The sequence below is a fragment of the Eptesicus fuscus genome, chromosome 4 (assembly GCF_027574615.1).
Source record: "Eptesicus fuscus isolate TK198812 chromosome 4, DD_ASM_mEF_20220401, whole genome shotgun sequence".
Taxonomy (NCBI): Eukaryota; Metazoa; Chordata; class Mammalia; order Chiroptera; family Vespertilionidae; genus Eptesicus; species Eptesicus fuscus.
Window position 1 is genome coordinate 888,581 of NC_072476.1, and position 19,272 is coordinate 907,852.

Sequence of the window (19,272 nt, forward strand, 5' to 3'; positions counted from 1 at the left end):
GGGAAAGGACCCAGGCACAGCCGCCATGGGGGCTGCCCAGTCAGGGGAACCCCGTCCAGCAGTCCCCCACCTTCTCCTGGAGTTCAGCTGTCCCTCAGCTTGAGAACAAACACTCCCAGTGCGACCCTCATCTGTTCTTTCTTTCTGCTCCGGGGCAAGCCTCAGGACCTGTCTATTCTGCCACCATTTTTTCCTCCTATATTACTAATTCTTTAAGAGGGAATAAAATATTAATGTTAAAACAAGAACTAAACATGTAATTCAAAAGCCAGTAAGTAAATTTAAGTACTATATTACTAGTTACCATTCTGAAGTAAATTCACTATAAAATATCTGAAACTTGGACCACTTAAAAGTAATTATTAAAAATAAATGTTTGGCCGAAACCGGTTTGGCTCGATGGATAGAGCGTCGGTCTGCGGACTGAGGGGTCCCAGGTTCGATTCCGGTCAAGGGCATGTACATTGGTTGCGGGCACATCCCCGGTGGGGGGTGTGCAGGAGGCAGCTGGTCGATGTTTCTTTCTCATCGATGTTTCTAGCTCTCTATCCCTCTCCCTTCCTCTGTAAAAAATCAATAAAATATATTAAAAATAAATAAATAAATAAATGTTTGTATCTTTACATTTTAGGACAATGTAATAACTTTTATCAATACACTAGAGGGCCAGTACACAAAACTCATGTACCGGGTAGGGTCCCTAGGCCTGGCCGGCAATCAGGGACCATCAGGTTCCCCAACTTCCTGCCTCCTCCTTCCCTCGCTCCCTCAGTGCCCTGCCGCTGCCACAGGTCACCCACCATGTTCCGCGCCACTCCCTGGTGGTCAGCACATGTCATAGCGAGCAATCGAACTTTCGTCCTCCTGGTTGAACTCTGGAGGGGACACTTTACATATTAGCCTTTTATAGATATAAAAGACAATTTGACATATAAACATCTTTTGTGCTATGTCTATTATAAAGCAAGAGATTTATTAAGAGGCAGAAAGAGAAAAAAAGTACAGAACACCAATCTTTATGGAACAATTTTATTTTGATTTTTTCTAAAAATATCAGGAACTATAAAAAAACAAGCTCGATATTTGGCTGTACCAAAATCAGTACAAGTAAAACCAAAAGCAATGCAAATAAGAATAACATTCAGAAATCATGTTTAATGTTAGAGAAACATGTTTGAAAGTATCAAGTTTAATGCTCGTTTCTCCACAGAGCAAAACAAGTTTACTGGACCACAACACCACGGGGTACTTTTTAAAACAGATAAAACTTTTTTAAAAGGAAAATTTAAAGAAAGCATTCAATCCTAACCCGGAACCTCATCACTTATAGAATAACATGCTCAACTGTCAGCGAACATGAAGTTGGTAACATTGAAAACGAGTCTCACTGGATGAACTCAGATTCCAACAGAACACAGCCCTTCCAGCTGGGAGGTCAGCTCTGTCACACTCAGGTCTCCTGACATAAACACACACAGTGGGGAGTAAAACAAACGACTACACCTGGATCTTCCTGTAGTAGCAGCTTTCACGAAATTAAAGGAACCCAGCTCTGCAGGTGCAGGTACGGCCACTTTAATTCCAAGTCCCAGAGTCTTGCACTGTTGAAATAAAAATAATCTTTGACTTGGAGCAAGTCTGATGAAGACACCAGAATCCTATCCTGTTCCCCAAAATGATACTTTGAATGCTCTTATCATCCTTTCAAGTTGACTTCAACCTATTAGGAGCTGACATTCTCAGTATGTAAGGACATGTAGAGAAGTCCCAGCCTCACCTGCATTAGCAGCCGTCTATGCCCCTCGCCCATCCAAGTCTTCTAGTGTGGTTTGCCAACACATGCTCACTAGTCCCTAAACCAGCGGTTCTCAGCCTGTGGGTCGTGACCCCTTTGGGGGTCGAACAACCCTTTCACAGGGGTCGCCAAAGACCATCAGAAATCACAGATATTTACATTATGATTCATAACAGTAGCAAAATTACAGTTATGAAGTAGCAACGAAAATAATTTTTTGGTTGGGGGTCACCACAACATGAGGAGCTGCATTAAAGGGTCGCGGCATTAGGAAGGTTGAGAACCACTGCTCTAAGGAAACTGTCAGCAGGGCAGCTCCGTGTGAGCACAGCGTTATGCAAGCACGAGAAGTTCAAAAACAAAATTTTCAGTAGCAATTTTATATAGAACCCCAGCAACAGCTCACAGAATCCCAGTAGAGAAACTCACCTCCAACATCCAATGACTTCTCTTCCTATAAGAGGTCCTTGTCATTTGACTCAGATCCTTCTGTGACTTGACTTGCAAGTTCAGGTTTAGCTTCTCCCTCCTTTGCCACCTGTGTCTCAGATACAGGTTTTGCCTGCCCCTGCTCCTCACTATTCTCTGGTACCTGCTGGCTAGTTTTTCCTTCTGCTGGGTCATTTTCATTTGATCTGTCACCAGCTTCCAACTTAGCTTCTTCTCCATTTCCTGCTTGGGCTGCCTGCTTGGGGTCAAGCGGCTGCGGGTCCTGAGCGCTCTTGGCCACCTCCTGGAGATTATACTTCCTGAACAACACGTAATCTTTCACAACACTCAGGCAGCAGACAGCTTTAATGATTTCTACTACCACTGTGTACTGTGGGTTGGTAAGATCCACTTTGTTTTCTGAGTTGAGGCTTCCTACTATTCCTGTAACAAAAAGAAGAGAGGATACAGTGAAGCTTCATGGATACAAAAACATTCTTTCATCTCTCTGCCTGGGACTTGTTAAACCAAAACACATACAAGGCCACTCTTCCACACAGGCCTGTCACATACCCTGAACTCTTTCAAAAAATAAATGCAAATGAAACCCTGAGACATTTAATAAGAGTACTTATTTTCCAAAGAAAAATTCAATCTTCGTTTGGAAAAGACTGAATATCTAACTATCAGAAAACCTCATATCCAATATACTGAAATCAGTTAGGTTTGATATTATTTTAAAGACATTTTAATATATTTGCTCTACACTAAAAAATGTAAGCCTTAACCCTTTGCACTCGCTTGCTTTTTTCTCGAGCTGCTACCGATGCTAACCGTGTCGAGTCACACTCGACATCCAAGTGCAAAAGGTTAATAAACCTTTAAAAACTTATTTTTAAAAAATTATTTTTTTCAATTATAGTTTACATTCGATATTATTCTGTATCAGTTTCAGAAAAACAGTATAGTGGTTTGACAAACACATAATTTATGAAATGGTCCCCCCAAACCCCACCGATATTACCCACCTGACCTCATTCATAATCATACTAGTGGCCCAGTGCACGAAATTCGTGCACGAGGGTGTGTGTGTGTGTGTGTGTGTGTGTCCCTCAGCCCAGCCTGCACCCTCACCAATCTGGGACCCCTCAGGGGATGTCCAACTGCTGGTTTAGGCCCGGTGGGATCGGGCCTAAACCGTCAGTCGGACATCCCTCTTACAATCCAGGACCACTGGCTCCTAACTGCTCACCTGCCTCCCTGCCTGATCGCACCTAACCGCCCCCCCATGCCAGCCTGCTCACCCCCAACTGCCCCCCTGCCAGCCTGCTTGCCCCCAGCTCCCCCCCCCCCCCCCCGCCGGCCTGCTCATCCCCAACTGCCCCCCTTCCCGCCGGCCTGCTTACCCCCAACAGCCCCCCCCCCCCTGCCAGCCTGATCACCCCCAACTGCCCCCCTGCCAGCCTGCTTGCCCCCAACTTCCCCCCCCCGCCGGCCTGCTCATCCCCAACTGCCCCCCTTCCCGCCGGCCTGCTTGCCCCCAACTGCCCCCCCCCCTGCCAGCCTGATCACCCCCAACTGGCCCCACCCACCCACCGACCTGATCACCCCCGACTGCCCTCCTCTTCTGGTCTGATTGCCCCTAACCACCTCTGCCTCGCCCCACCATCATGGCTTTGTCCGGAAACACATCTGGAAGGTCTCCCGGTAGTTAGCATATTACCCTTTTATCATAATTATATTGTCGACTATATTCCTTACGTGGTGCTTTACATTCCTGTGACTATTCTTAATTACCAATTTGTACTTCTTAACCTTTTGCACTCGGATGTCGAGTGTGACTCGACATGGTTAGCATTAGAATAAAGGAATCAAGAAAAAAGCAAGTGAGTGCAAAGGGTTAATCTCTTCACCTTTTCACCCAGTCCTCCAACCCTCCCCTCTATCAACCGTCGCTCTGTTCGCTGTACCTGAGTCTCTTTAGATTTATTCTGTTCAGATTCCACATATAAGTGAAATTATATGGTATTTGTCTTTCTGTCTGACTTTTTTCACTTAGCATAATATCCTCTAGATCAGTAGTTCTCAACCTTCCTAATGCCGCGACCCTTTAATACAGCTCCTCATGTTGTGGTGACCCCCAACCATAAAACTCTTTTCGTTGCTACTTCACAACTGTAATTTTGCTACTGTTATGAATCGTAATGTAAATATCTGTGTTTTCCGATGGTCTTAGGCGACGCCGCTAGCGGTTCTCAGCCTGTGGGTCGCGACATTAGGAAGGTTGAGAACCGCTGCTCTAGATCCATCTGTGCTGTCGCAAAAAGTACGACCCAAGTAGTACTCCATTGTGTGTTATGTAGATGTATAAACATCTTGTTTATTGATGAGCACTTGGGTTGCTTTGATATCTTGGCTGTGGTAAATAATGCTGCAATGAACATGGTAATGCATATATTCTTTCAAATTAGTGTTTTGGGCTCCTTTGGACATATTTTCAGAAGTGGAATCACTGGGTCATAGGGAAATTTTTTATATCAATAGATGCAAAAAAGCATTTGACAAAATCCAGCACCCATTTATGATAAAAACTCTCAGCAAAGTGGGAATAGAGGAAACATATCCTATATAATAAAGAGGGAATATGCAAATTGACCATACCTCTGCCACAAAGATGGCGGCACCCACAGCGGAGGCAGGGGGTTTCCGTAACACAAGACGGCTGGGCCCACAGCAGAGACCAAGTTCCCTTAACGAGCAATCACCAGGGACCTGAGGCTGCCCCACCCCGCCCTGCCCTGTGGGGCTTGACAGGGGACCTCAGGCTGTGCCTCCCGCCTTGGCGCCGGGCTGGGGGACCTGAGGCGGCACCCGCCCAGTGGGGCTTCACAGGGGACCTCAAGGTGTGCCTCCCACCCCGGCGCTGGGCCGAGGGACCTCAGGCTGCACCCCCCATCCTGGCACCAGGCCAGGGGACCTCAGGCCGCACCCCCCATCCTGGCACCAGGCCAGGGGACCTCAGGCCGCGCCCCCCATCCTGGCACCAGGCCAGGGGACCTCAGGCCGCACCCCCCATCCTGGCACCAGGCCAGGGGACCTCAGGCTGCGCCCCCAGCCGGGTGGGGCTTGACGGGGGACCTGAGGCTGTGCCCCCCCATCCTTGTGGGGCTTGACAGGGGACCTGAGGCTGCACCCCCCTCCCGGCGCTGGGCCGGGGGACCTGAGGCTGAGCCTGCCGCCCAGCGGGGCTTGACAGGGGATCTTAGGCCGTGTCCCCCACCCGATGTGGCTTGATGGGGGACCTCAAGGCGGGCCCCCCACCCTGGCCCGGGCTGTGGACCTGAGGCTGCATCCCTTGATGCAGGGACTTGACTGGTGGTGCACCCCAGACTTTGACAGGAGGAAGATTTTCATATGCATTTTACTAATTTTCTTTCACCTCTGACACTTCTATTATAGAGAAAGGGCAAATAGCAATATTAAAATATTTCCTCTAATTAATCCCGTTTTAATGTGCACGAATTTTGTGCACTGGGCCACTAGTCTCTACATAATAAAGGCCACATATAACAAACCCACAGCCAACAGCATACTCAATAAGGAAAAACTAAAAGTGTTTCCCTTAAAGTCAGAAAAAAGACAGGGATGTCCACTTTCACCACTCTTATTCAACATAGCACTAGAAGTCCTAGCCACAGTGATCCGACAAGAAGAAATAAAAGGCATCCAAATTGGACAGGAATAAGTAAAACCGTTATTATTTGCAGATGACACAATACTGTATATAGAGAGCCCTGTATATTCCACACAAAAAATCTACTAAAACTGATACATGAATTCAGTAAAGTAGCAGGGCTACTTTACTAACATACACAATAAATACCCAAATATCAGTTGCATTTTATATGACAACTAGAGGCCCAGTGCACGAATTTGTGCATGGGTAGGGTCCCTAGGCCTGGCCGGCGATCAGGGCCTTCTCGCCCAGTCCCAATTGGGGCCTGCCAGCCGGGGGGAAGGCCAAAGGAAGCTGGCCGGCCGCTCGGCTGGGGTAGGTTGCCCGGCCATGGGAGGTTGACTGTGGGAACGCACTGACACCAGGAGACAACTCCTGCGTTGAGCGTCTGCCCCATGGTGGTCAGTGCGCATCATAGCGACTGGTCAACTGGTCATAATGGTCGCTTAGGCTTTTATATATATATAGATAATGAACTATCAGAAAGGAAAATTAAAAACACATCCACTTACAACTGCATAAAAGATACCTAGGAATAAATTTATTTTATTCTATTGATTCCAGAGAAGGAAAAAGAGAGGGGTAGAGAGATGGGAGGGTGGGAAGGAGGAAGGGAGAAAGTGAGGAAGGGGGAGAGAAAGAGAGAGAACCATGGCTGTGAGAGACATATATCAATCACTTGCCTCCCATTCTTGCCCCGACTGGGGGTTGAACCCACAACCTAGGTATGTGCCCTGACTGGGAATCAACTCCATGGGTTGACTATCCAACCAAATGAATCACATCAGCCAGGGCCCTAGGGATAAATTTAACCAAGGAGATGACAGAAAATGATAAAACATTGAAGAAAGAAGATACTAATAAGTAGAAATATATACCGGGCAATCTATAGATTCAACACAATTCCTATCAAAATTCCAATGGTATATTTCACAGAACTAGAACAAATAATCCAAAAATTTGTATGGAAACACAAAAGACCCAAATAGCGACAGAAATCTTTTATTTTTTTTAACTGATTTTAGTGAGAGAGGAAGGGAGAGGGAGAGAGAGAAAGATAGATGTAACAGAGAAACATCGATCGGCTGCCTCCCATATGCGCCCTGACTGGGGATCAAACCCACAACTTGGATATGTGCCCTGACCAGGAACTGAACCCACAACCCTTTGGTGCATGGGACCACACTCCACCAACTAAACCACATGGACCAGGACGGCAACAGATATCTTGAAAAAAGAAGACAAAGTGGGAAGTATCACACTACCTAATATCAAACTATACTACAAAGCCATTGAAATCAAAACAGCGTGGCACAGGCATAAAAACAGACACAGATCATGGAACCAGAGAGAGTCCAGAGATAAACCCACCCCTATCCAGTCAATTAATCTTTGATAAAGGAAGCAAAAATGTACAATGGGACAAAAACAGTCTATTCAATAAATGGTGCTGGAAAAATTGGATGAATACATGCAAAAAAAAAGAAAAGAAAAGAAAGGAAGAGGAAAGAAAAGAAAAGAAAAGAAAAGAAAAGAAGAGAAAAGAAAAGAAGAGAAGGGAAAAATAGACCACTTTCTTACTTCATACATAAGAATAAACTCAAGCCCTAACTGATTTGGCTCAGTGGATAGAGCGTTGGCCTGCGGGCTGAAGGGTCCCAGGTTCGATTCCAGTCAAGGGCATGTACCTTGGTTGCAGGCACATCCCAGTAGGGGGGGTGCAGGAGGCAGCTGATCGATGTTTCTCTCTCACGGATGTTTCTAACTCTCTATCCCTCTCCCTTCCTCTCTGTAAAAAAATCAATAAAATATATATATATTTTTAAAAAGAATAAACTCAAAATTGATTAAAAACATAAATTTAAAGTCTCGAAACTATAAAACCCTTAGAAGAACACATAGGAGTAACATCTCGGATGTTTCTCGTAGCAATATTCTTCCGACACCTCTTCTCGGGCAAAGAAAACAAAGAAAAAAATAAACAAAAGGGACTATAAACTAAAAAATTTTTGTACAGCAAAATGAAGAGACAATTTACAGAATGGGAGAGCATAATCACCAATGACATGTCCAATAAGGGATTAATATCAAAATTTATAAAGAACTCAGACAATTGAAAACCAGAAAAACAACCCAATTTAAAAGTGGGGCCAGCCAGCATGGCTCAGTGGTTGAGGGTCAACCTAGGAACCAGGGGGTCACAGTTTGATTCCCGGTCACTGCCCATGACTGGGTTTCGGACTCGATCCGCAGCATGGGACGTGCAGGAGGCAGCCAATCAATGATTCTCTCTCATTATTGATGTTCTATCTCTCTATCTCTCTCTTCCTTCCTGAAATCAATATATATATATATATATATATATGTGTATATATATATATATATATATATATATATATAAAAGAGTAGGCAGAAGACCTGAGTAGACACTTCTCCAAAGACAACACACAGATGCCAATAGACACATGAGAAGATGCTCAATGTCACTAATCATCAGAGATGCAAACCACACCACAATTAGATATCACCTCACACCTGTCAGAATGGCTATCATCAATAAATCAATAAACAAGAGCTGTTGAAAATGTGGAGAAAAGGGAACACTGTTGGTGGGAACGTAGATTGGTGCAATCACTTTGGAAAACAGTGTGGGGTTTCCTAAAAAAAATTCGTACAAACAAGAACAAGAATTACCTTGCACACCAATGTAAAATCACTAAGATAAATTTACCTGCCAATTCTTTGATAACTTCTTCTCTATTCACATGGCTGTTATTTCGAGCTTTATATACAATCTGAAATGTCCCTTTATTTGGAGCTTTAAACCAGGGTTCCAAAAAAGTTTCTGCATATTTTTTCATATCTTCTAAGAAAGCCTTGCATGTGCCTGAGATGGGTAACATTCGTAGAATAACCCGGGTCTTCTTCTTCTTGGTTTTGTACATATCCTGGAGAATATGATGTACTAGTTTCTCAGGTTCTACAAGGAAAGGGAAAAAAACAGCACGAAACAGACAAGTTGAGAATCTAAGTTTTCAGACATTTTAAAGCCTCTTCAAACTCTCTAAAATGAATTTTCATCATCAGTGACGTAAGTTGACAATAGAGTATAAGAATTGATCATAATGAATTTTAAATAAGTCTAACCAACCATGTTTTCCAACTAGTATTTCTTCAATGCCTACTATGTATTAATACCATATCTAGTATTTTAACTCTTCTGCATTACTGCTTTTACCAAAAACAACTGTTCAGGAAGATAACGGAGTTACATTTTTATGATATCTGACTTATTCAATGATAAAACCATACTGTTTTCCTATAAAAAATGGCAACTATCTAAGTAACACACATTAAATAGTACACATTTTACAAAAACAAGCAAGAATCTGCAAATCACTTAAAAAGATTTCATTAATCCAGAAGCCAAGTTTGTACATAAATCCAGATCTCGGACCTTAGAGGAGCCCCAGACCATGACCTGCACAAGGTCAGGCGGTAGTCCTTAGTCACATCCTAATAATACACAAATCTGATTGGGGCTGCTCAGTGCTTTCAATATGTTTAAATTAGTTAAGTGCATTTAAAACTCTAGAAACTTCTCCAGAATTCCAACTTCTTTTGAAAAATCAGAGATGTGGCTCTACCAGGACCACATTCCCGAGAGTCGGAAGCCATTCCAAATGGGCTGGAGCTGGGTAGCGGCTGCCCCTTTTAGACAGCACATGTACTTGTTATAGACAAAGAAAATGGCAAACCCAAGTTTCTACTCCTGAGCCAATGCTGTGTCCACCACCCCGTTCTGCCTTTCTGTCTGCCTCGTGCTGAGACTGGAGAGGGAGCCAGTGCCCTGTGACAGGGCGATGTCCCGATATTAGAGGGTCAGTGAGCTCAAGGCGTACTGGCCAGACACACCTATCCCAAGTGTCCTGATGAAGATGACATTATTCGCTCCACTCTCCACCGACTGGAATCTTCTCAGCCTCATCTCCGTAGATGCTTTAATGTCACCAACTTCTTTCTTCAAGGCGGCCTCCACATCGTCGTCGTCCTCTCCCTCGCTTCCAGAGGGCTGCTGATCCTTGTCTGTAAACTGTTTGCATAAAACGAAGGAGCAGAGAAGCCGTAACAGCTCGTGTGAAAAGCTGTAATAAACTTATGTGAAACCCCCAGTGGCAGACAGCTCAATATTGACAACAAAACTTTTCATTAAGATACTGAGACATCGCTTCTTCCAAAGGGAGGGTTGTGGTGCTTATCATTTGAAAATGCTTCCAAAAACACCCTGACAGTCAGGGACAGAGAGAGATATGACCATCGGATAAATCTCCAGGGTGGACCTTCATCCCAGGCCTAGATACCTTTGTGCCTAATGACACTCTCCCTTGGGTGAGGTTAGGCCATGTTGTTGTGGAATTAAAAACGGTTGTGTGTATTCTAATGAAGAACAGGAAACAAACAATTCAAGGAACTTGCTCTAGGCAGCAGAGCAGAAAGGACAGGCTCTACTTGCCCAGTTCTCTGCCCCTCAATGGAGTTGCCAATCAGCCACTAGTAAGTGTGCACGTTTCTGGGGCCTTTACCATATATATCAGGAGGTAGTTTATGCACAGAAGCAACCTTTCAGTCAACCGTAAGAAGTTCTATCATTCTTCTCTTTGTTACCTAAGTCAGCAGAATAAAATGGCATGCTGTGCCCACGCCCGAGCCCCGCGGTACCAGCCCTCCTTCATTGAACTCTGGGGGTGTCCATGCATGTGTTAGTCCAGATCCTAAGCCAAGAATATAATGCTCTGCAAACTGCGACGGGGCAATTAAATTTCAAGTGCTACTGGCACAAAAGTTTTCACTTTGAAAATGTGTTTATACATGCATTTGAGAAATAACTAGAACTAATACTAAACTAAACCCCGTTTCGGAGACACCAATTAGGACGGCCATTCCCACAGCAAGGTGCTCGGGCAGCGGTACCAGGGGCGGAATCCGTGCGGCCATCAAGTCTGCTCCCTGTGACCGCGGGCCCCCGCTGCACCTCCTTGGCCTCGGGTCCTGCTGACCACTCTGCCCAGGCGGCCGGGCCGCAGGGGGGGGGCCGCCGCGGTGAACAACCGGAAGCCAGTGCAAGATGGCCGCTTTTCCCGCCCGGGGCTCCCCACGGCTCCGCTACCGGACAGCGCGAGGGGGCGGGACTGAGAGGCCACGCCCCTCCCGCGCAGGCGCAGGGCTGGCGCATGCGTCTGAAGGCGGGCGGCCTGCCCGGTTCCAAAGGCGGACGGTAGCCCGGCGCAGGCCCTACCTTCTCCGGCCCGTACAAGTCGTCGCCATACTCGTTGAGCAGGCTGTAGGCTTCCTCCACGCACTTGCGCTCGTTCATGTTGCAGGTAATGAGGACGCCCTGCAGCCCGGGCTCCAGCTGCCGCGGGCCCGCGCCGTCGCCGCGCCGCGCGCGCTTGGCCGGCACATACTGCGCCTTCCCCTTGCGCTTTCCGCCGCCGCGCGGGGCGGGCTGCGCCGGGCTCGCCATGTGCGCGCAGGGCGCCGGCGAGAAGCGCGCTGCTCCGCCGCGGTGGTGCCGACCCTCCCGCTGGCGCCGGTGCCTCGCCGGGACGCGCGAAGGTCCCCCGTAGCCCCGCCTCCAAGCTGTTTCCGGTTGCGCTGGTCCTAAAGCCCGCGGCCCGGTGGGCGGGTGGCGCCAGGTCCCCGCCCGCGCCTCCGCCCCACCCTCGCCCGGAAGGAGGGGTTTCCTGGAGCAGTGGCCTGTGACCCTAAAGCTGGTCTCTAAGGGCATATGTATGGGTGGAGCTTGCAAAGCATCGTTTCATTTACGTATTAATGTTCATTGATTCAATATTTATTAAGCACCATGTGCCAGTAATTGCCCTATACTGAGGTTGAGGCTATTAAAAAGCAAGACACACTTCTTACATTGCTCTTATAAGCCAACGTTTCTTAGAAGTCAATGGGGCCTTCCAAAACATCCTACCTATTGTTTGCACCTATTAAAATGTGCATTTTCAATAGACTTTCCTTTAATACTCCTGCTGCAGGACCCCAGCCAGAGGTACAAAGAGAAACAGGACACAAAGTACAAGGATCTCCTGAAGTCAGAAACCTGATTATCACAATGAGAAATAAAAAATACAAGGAAACTTAGCCAGACTTCTTAACATTAAATTGTCTCCATGGGAACATTTTAATTTGTGAAATACATTTATATTAATACGAAAAATACTGTCTGTCATTCACACACGTTTATTTGACACTGACCTTACAACGAGGGACAGGGACCTTTTGGTGAATTTCTGTTCCAGGTGCACTTGATTTGGGCAGGAAACCACATTCCTCACTTTTAACCCCAAATCTACCAGTCTTTCCGAAAAGCATGTCAACACTGATGTTTTGCTTCTACCTCTAGTTTGAGAGCAGCCTTTGCTTTTCAGAACGCCATTGGTGGAGACTGCATAGCACAGGTTTCTAGAGGTCCTCATTGGTTGTGAAGAATAGTCTCATTAGGCTATGGTGTCAGGAAGCAGAGATTAAAGAGCTGGCTGAAACTTGTTTTATTTATCCTTTCATTCTAAGTACTAGCATAGTGCCTTGTCCATATTAAATAATATAAAGCTGTTGTCAAATTGAACTAACACGAAAACAAAAAGATAATCAAGGAAAGGTTAAGAAGGAAAATACACCCAAGTCCTGACCTCACTGAACCAAGCTAGAAAGGGCATCGGTCTCTCAAAGAGTCTCTCTTTCTTCTGGCTGCATTTCAGTTGCCCATATACTGCCTTCTGGCACCAGGATCTCAGAAGTTAGCAAACAGATAAAAGTAAAAACACTATATAGTTTGAGCCCCAAGTATATATTTTATTTTTCAATTACGATTTACATTCAATCTGATTTTGTAATTAGTTTCAGGTATACAGCATAGTGGTTACACATTTATATAACTTATGAAGTAATGCCCCTAAAAAGTCTAGTACCCCTGACACAATACAGTATTATTAACTATATTCCCTATGCTGTACTTCACATCCCATCACTATTTTGTAACTATCAATTTGTACTTCTTTTTTTTAAATATATTTTTATTGATTTTTTACAAAGAGGAAGGGAGAGGGATAGAGAGTTAGAAACATCGATGAGAGAGAAACATCGATCAGCTGCCTCCAGCACAACTCCTACTGGGGATGTGCCTGCAACCAAGGTGCATGCCCTTGACCAGAATCAAACCTAGGACCCTTCAGTCCGCAGGCCGACGCTCTATCCACTGAGCCAAACCGGTTAGGGCCCAATTTGTATTTCTTAATCCCTTCACCCTTTTCACCCAGCCCTTCAACCCTCATCCTCTCTGGCAACTACCAATCTGTTCTCTGTGCCTATGAGTTGGTTTTTGTTGTTTCATTTTATTTCTATATTCCACATGTAAGTGAAATTTTAGGGTGTTCATTGTTCTGTTTGACTTATTTTACTTAGCATAATACCTTCTAGATTCACCCATGCTGTCCCAAAAGTTAAGATTTCATTCTTTTTTATGACCAAGTAATATTCAATCATATATATATATATATATATATATATATATACACAAAACTTTTTTATCTACTCATCTAATTGTTAACGAAAAAAAAACATTGAAACCTGTAAAGAATTTTAATGAGTTTATTTGAGCCAAACTGTCGACATATGCTGGGAAGCAGAACCTGAATGAATTGAGATAATGCTCCGAAGAAATGGCGGGTTACATCTGTATTTATACATTGCCATCAAAGGAGGGACATAGGTCTGCTACATGAAATTCATTGGTGACGGATTAAGAAGGTGGGATAAAGTCAAACGGTGGGAAACCCCTGGGATTGGATAAAGAGTAAAATGATGGACACATACTTAGGTGGGTGCAGGAACAATTAACATGATAATGAAGGAATTTGAAGCATCTATCCTGGCGCCCACCACATCTGGTTGTGCCCCAGGGGCTCCAGCAAAAGGGAAGTTACACGTTACCCAGACATCTCACAGATATGTTATCTTAGAGGCAAAAAGGCAAATGGGCTCAGGAAAGATCTAAGTTGATCGTTGTCAGGGAAAATATTGGCCTAGGACATGACTGTCCACTATAACCTGTTTGTAGTTAAATATTTAATTTTCAGACCATCTTTTGTGGTTATTTTAGGTCTCTGAGTTTTCAAGACTGCCACACAGGCCTCCCCTGAGCTTGTCAGGTTAGCAGGTGGCTTCTTTCGTTCACATAATGATGGGCACTTGGGTTGCTTCCATATCTTGGCTATTGTAAATAACACTGTAATAAAAGTGTTTTCCTTTTCTTCAGATAAATACCCAGAAGAGAAATTGCTAGGTTTAGGCTATTTCATTTTTTATTTTTTGAGGACCCTCCTTACTGTTTTTCTAGAGTGGTTGCACCAGTCTGCATTCCCACCAGCAGTGCACTAGGGTTCCTTTTTCTCCACATCCTCAGCAACACTTGTTCTTTGTTGATTTATTAATGACTAGTGGCCCGGTGCATGAACTTCGTGCACATTAAAGGGGGATTAATTAGAGGAAATATTTTAATACTAGAGGCCCGGTGCACGAAATCTGTGTGTGTGGGGGTGTCCCTCAGCCCAACCTGTAACCTCTCCAATCTGGGATGCCCTCAAAGGATGTCTGACTGCCCATTTAGGCCCAATCGCACTGACATCCCTCTCACAATCCAGTACCACTGGCTCCCAACTGCTCGCCTGCCTGCCTGCCTGATAGCCCCTAACTGCTTCTGCCTGCCAGCCTGATCACCCCTAAACACTCCCCTGCCAGCCTGATCGACGCCTAACTGCTCACCTGCTGGCCCAATTGCTCCTAACTGCTCTCCCCAGCCAGCCTGGTTGCCTCTAACTGCCCTCCCCTACAGGCCTTGTCACCCGTAACTGCCCTCCCCTGCCGGCCTGGTTGCCCCCACCTGGCCTCCCCTGCAGGCCTGGTCGCCCCTAACTGCCCTTTCCTGCACGCCTGGTGCCCCCAACTGCCCTCCCCTACAGGCCTGGTCCCCCCCAGCTGCCCTCCCCTGCAGGATCGGTGACCCCCAACTGCCATCCTCTGCCAGCCCAGTCACCCCTAAACGGCCCTCCCCTGCAGGCCTGATCACCCCCAACTGCCCTCCCTTGCAGGCCTGGTCCCTCCCAACTGCCCTCCCCTGCTGGCCTGATTGCCCACAACTGCCCTCCCCTGCCAGCCATCTTGTGGCAGCCATCTTGTGGCAGCCATCTTTGACCACATGGGGGTGGCCATATTGTGCGTTGGAGTGACGGTCAAGTTGCATATTACTCTTTTATTAGATAGGATTTCTATTTGCCCTTTCTCTATAATGGAAGTGTCAGAGGTGAAAGAAAATTAGTAAAATGTATATAAAAATCTTCCTCCTGTCAGAGTCTGGAGCATGCTGTGGGACCCAGAGTCAAGTCCCCGCCCGCCTGAGGCACCTCAAAATTGCGCAAGACCCTGACCCAGTCAGCCCCACCCCCATTGGGTGAAATCCAGACCCAGCCGGCCCCATCCCTGTCAAGCCCCGCTGGGCAGGGGACGCAGCCTCAGGTCCCCTGATCCGGCGCCGGGTGGAGGATGCAGCTTCAGGGCCCCTGTCAAGCCCTGCAGGACAGACAGTGCGGCCTGAGATCCCCCATCAAGCCCCGCTGGGCGGGGGGTATGGCCTGAGGTCCCCTGTCAAGCCCCACCTGGCAGGGGGCGCAGGCTCAGGTCCCCTGCCCTGGCCCAGCACCACGCAGCCTCAGGTCCCTGCTGATTGCTCGTTAAGGCTCATTAAGGGAACTCAGCCTCCGCTGTGGGTGCAGCCATCTTGCCTTATGAAAACCCGCCTCCACTTTGGGCACTGCCATCTTTGTGATGGTGTGACAGTCAATTTGCATATTCCCTCTTTATTAGATAGGATAGCCATCTGATAGGTGTGAGATGATACCTTATTTTGGTTGTGATTTGCATTTTTCTAATGATTAGTAACATTGAGCATTTTTTTTCATATATCTGTTGGCCATCTGTATGTCCTCTTTGGTGAAGTGTCTATTCAGATCCTATGCCCATTTTTAAGTGGGTTGTTTGTTTGTTTGTTTTGGTGTTGAGCTGTATGAGTTCTTTATAAATTTTGGATATTAATCCCTTACCAGATGTATCATTGGTGAATATATTCTCCCATGCTGTAGGTGTCTCTTCGTTTTGTTGATGGTTTCTCTTGCTGTGCAAAACTCTTTAGTTTACTGTAGTCCCATCTGTTTATTTTTTCTTTGTTTCCCTGCCCTTCTGAAGATGTCAGAAAAAAATATCACTAAGAAAAACGTCATTCAAATGACATTTCCAAATGACATTTCTGCTAGTTTTTTGTGGAATCTTTAGGGTTCTCTATATACAATATCATGTCATCTGCAAATAATGACAGTTTTACTTCTTCATTTCCAATTTGGATGCCTCTTCTGAGATTTTTATTACCTATGTTTTCTTCTAGTTTTATGGTTTTGAGTCTTAAATTGAAGTCTAATCCATTTTGAGTTTATTCTTGTATATGGTATAAGAAGGTTTCATTTTTTTGCATGTACCTGTCCAATATTTTTAACACCATTTATTGAATACATGGCCTTTATCACACAGTATATTCTTATCTCCTTTTTCATTTATTAATTGACCATATAAGTGTGGTTTTATTTCTGTGTGTTTTTTCTGTTTTGTTCCATTGGTCTGTGTGTCTATTTTTATGCCAGTACCATGCTGTTTGATTACTAGGAATCCTTGTAGTACAGTTTGATATCAGGTGGCAAGATACCTCCAACTTTGTTCTTTTTTCTCAAGATTACTGTGGCTATTTGTAGTCTTTTGTGGTTCCATATAAATGTTTGAATTATTTGTTCTAGTTCTGTGAAAAATGCCATTGGTATTTTGATAATCATTATATTGAATCTATAAATTGCTTTGGATAGTATGAACATTTTAACAAGATTAATTCTTCCTGTCCATGAGCATGGTATGTGCTTCCATTTATTTGTATCTTCTTCAGTGTCTTATAATTTCCAAGTATAGGTCTTTTATATCCTTAAATTCATTCCTAGGTGTGTTTTGTTTGTTTGTGTGTCTGTCTTTTTGATACAGTTGTAAATGGAATTGTTTTCTTAGTTTCCCTTTCTGATTATTAATTATTGGTTTATAGAAATGCAACCAAGGGCTGGTCAGTGTGGCTCAGTTGGTTGAGTGTCATCTTGGGCACCGAAAGGTCACTGGTTCAATTCCCAGTCAGGGCACATACTCAGGTTGCGGGTTCTATCCCAGTTGTGGGTGCGTACAGGAGGCAATTAATCGGTGTTTCGCTCTCACATCCATGTTTCTCTCTCTCTCTCTCTCTCTCTCTCTCTCTCTCACTCTCACTCTCACTCTCTCTTTCTCTCTGTCCCCTCTCCCTTTCTCTCTGTCTAAAACTCAATAAAATATATTTTTAAAAATGTAACCAATCTCTGAATATTTATTTTATATCCTACTACTTCACTGAATTTATTTATCAGTTCTAGTAGTTTTTTGATGGGATCTTTAGGGTTCACTATATATAGTTTCATGTCCTCTGCAGATAATGACAGTTTTATTTATTCATTTCCAATTTGGATGCCTTTTACCTTTTCTTCTTATCTGTTTCTGTGGCTAGCACTTCCAGCACTGTGTTGAATAAGAGTGATTTTAACAAGATTAATTCTTCCTATCCATGAACACTGTATGTGCTTTCATTTATCTGTATCTTCTTCAGTGTCTTATAATTTTTTTAAATTACTTTATTGATTAAGGTATCACATATTTGTCATCAACCCCCTCCCCCCGTTCCCTTCCCAAACCCCCCCACACGCATGTCTCCCTCCCCCTGTTGTCCGTGATCACTGGTGAGGCTCATATGCAAGCACACAAGTCCTTTGGTTGATCTATCTCCCTTGTCCCCACCCTCCCTTACCTTCCCTCTGAGGTCTGACAGTCTGATCAATGCTGTTCTTGTTCTTCAGTCTATGTTGTTCATCTTTTCCCCTAGATGAGTGAGCTCGTGTGATACTAGGAATGCACTTATAGGAACCGAAAATGAGACAAGCAGTAATGGTTATGCTGAGAGGCAAATGAATCAGTCTATAGTGAGTTTCTTTCTGGGCCAACAGTTCTTTTGAGTCCCGGTTTCTATGTCCAACAGTTATTTATGTGTTCATAACAGCAATGATATTTCAGTTCTGGATGGTGGACAAATGGTGGTATTGCAGGTCCGACCCTCTCTGGTTTGGTCCTGGGCAATCTGCAGTGACGCATATCTGCTGACTGCTAGTATGGCAAGGCATCGTCAGCGTCTTCCATCTCTGGACTGTTTCTCTTCTGACTTCATGGCTGGAGCACTCCTGTCAATTCCTCTCTGTTGCAGGAATCCACATATCTCAGAGTTGTTTTCTGAAAATATACAAACATATTCTCGACCAAAAGTTAATAAAGGAATATTTTCTATAAATTTGACTTGCGATACTTTTTCATTTTTTTGCCCAAATGATTTTCCTTTGGCTTGTTTTGACACCATGTATGTTTTACCTGGGTGACTTGCTGTTAGCATTACAAATGAAAGTTAATTTTCTAAAGTAAAAATTTTCTAGATGTAATTTATTTGCAGGATATTTTTCCTTACATGATATTCTTCTACTATCCCCCCTTTTTTGGTTTAAATATTAGGAGGCTTTTGGAAATTTTATGCTGTAATCTTGATAGCGTTTAAAATGTACTTTTTTGCCCTAAAATATGACTGCTTTAGGTTCATTATATGTTACGCAATTTTACCATTATATGTTACGCAATTTTACCATGAGATGAACTACCAGTAAAAATTTTAGTTAACACTTTAGTAACAGCTTTTTTGTCCAGTACAATTGATTTTTCTAGAGTATTTGCTTATTTTGATTGGCCAATTTAAATTAGTCTTAAAACTTGACTACTATTTTACTGTCAAATTTAATACTCTAACAACCATCTTGTTTTACCCTGTAATTATTAGTGGAGAGGATTATTTGCCTTCTTGAGTAGGCCCTGAGCATTCCTGGTGCTAGGCTGGATTTAGATATCCTAGACCCCAGTTCCCCGGATCATGGGTACAAGGCATCTCCATCAAGTCTTGTTGCAGTGAGAGGGCATCTGCTGTCGGCCAAGTCTCTGTTACCTGGGTCCCGATTTGAGCTGGGCATGTGAAGCTGAGCAGCCATGGGGGCAGGAGATCTCCTTCAGCAGGGGTGAGGGTTCAGGCCCTTGCAAACTTGGG

General features: G+C 44.7%; 2 protein-coding genes across 2 annotated transcripts in view; one reads left to right on the forward strand and one right to left on the reverse strand.

Annotated features, from left to right (window-relative positions):
• Positions 1–1,019: 1,019 nt before the first annotated feature.
• On the reverse strand, positions 1,020–11,581 carry THUMPD1 (THUMP domain containing 1). The gene is made up of 5 exons (XM_008160016.3): positions 11,257–11,581; positions 9,876–10,053; positions 8,692–8,940; positions 2,225–2,668; positions 1,020–1,601 (listed from the first exon to the last, which is right to left on the reverse strand). Exons 1-4 carry the CDS (start codon positions 11,482–11,484, stop codon positions 2,250–2,252), a joined length of 1,074 nt encoding a protein of 357 aa, XP_008158238.2. The 5' UTR covers positions 11,485–11,581; the 3' UTR covers positions 1,020–1,601; positions 2,225–2,249.
• Positions 11,281–19,272, forward strand: part of ACSM3 (acyl-CoA synthetase medium chain family member 3) — a 56,348-nt gene continuing 48,356 nt past the window's right edge. The window contains exon 1 of the mRNA XM_054714379.1: positions 11,281–11,341. Within this exon, the coding sequence (XP_054570354.1) occupies positions 11,333–11,341 (9 nt within the window). The 5' untranslated portion in view covers positions 11,281–11,332. The remainder of the gene's footprint in view (positions 11,342–19,272) is intronic.

What these genes read in the sequence shown, in the direction of transcription:
- THUMPD1 (XM_008160016.3), bottom strand. Translation starts at nt 11,484, where the DNA reads ATGGCGAGCCCGGCGCAGCCCGCCCCGCGCGGCGGCGGAAAGCGCAAG. An exon ending in ACTTGTACGGGCCGGAGAAG is followed by an intron (nt 10,054 to 11,256) that starts GTAGGGCCTGCG and finishes TTATGCAAACAG; the next exon opens with TTTACAGACAAGGATCAGCA. An exon ending in CATCAGGACACTTGGGATAG is followed by an intron (nt 8,941 to 9,875) that starts GTGTGTCTGGCC and finishes CTTTCCTTGTAG; the next exon opens with AACCTGAGAAACTAGTACAT.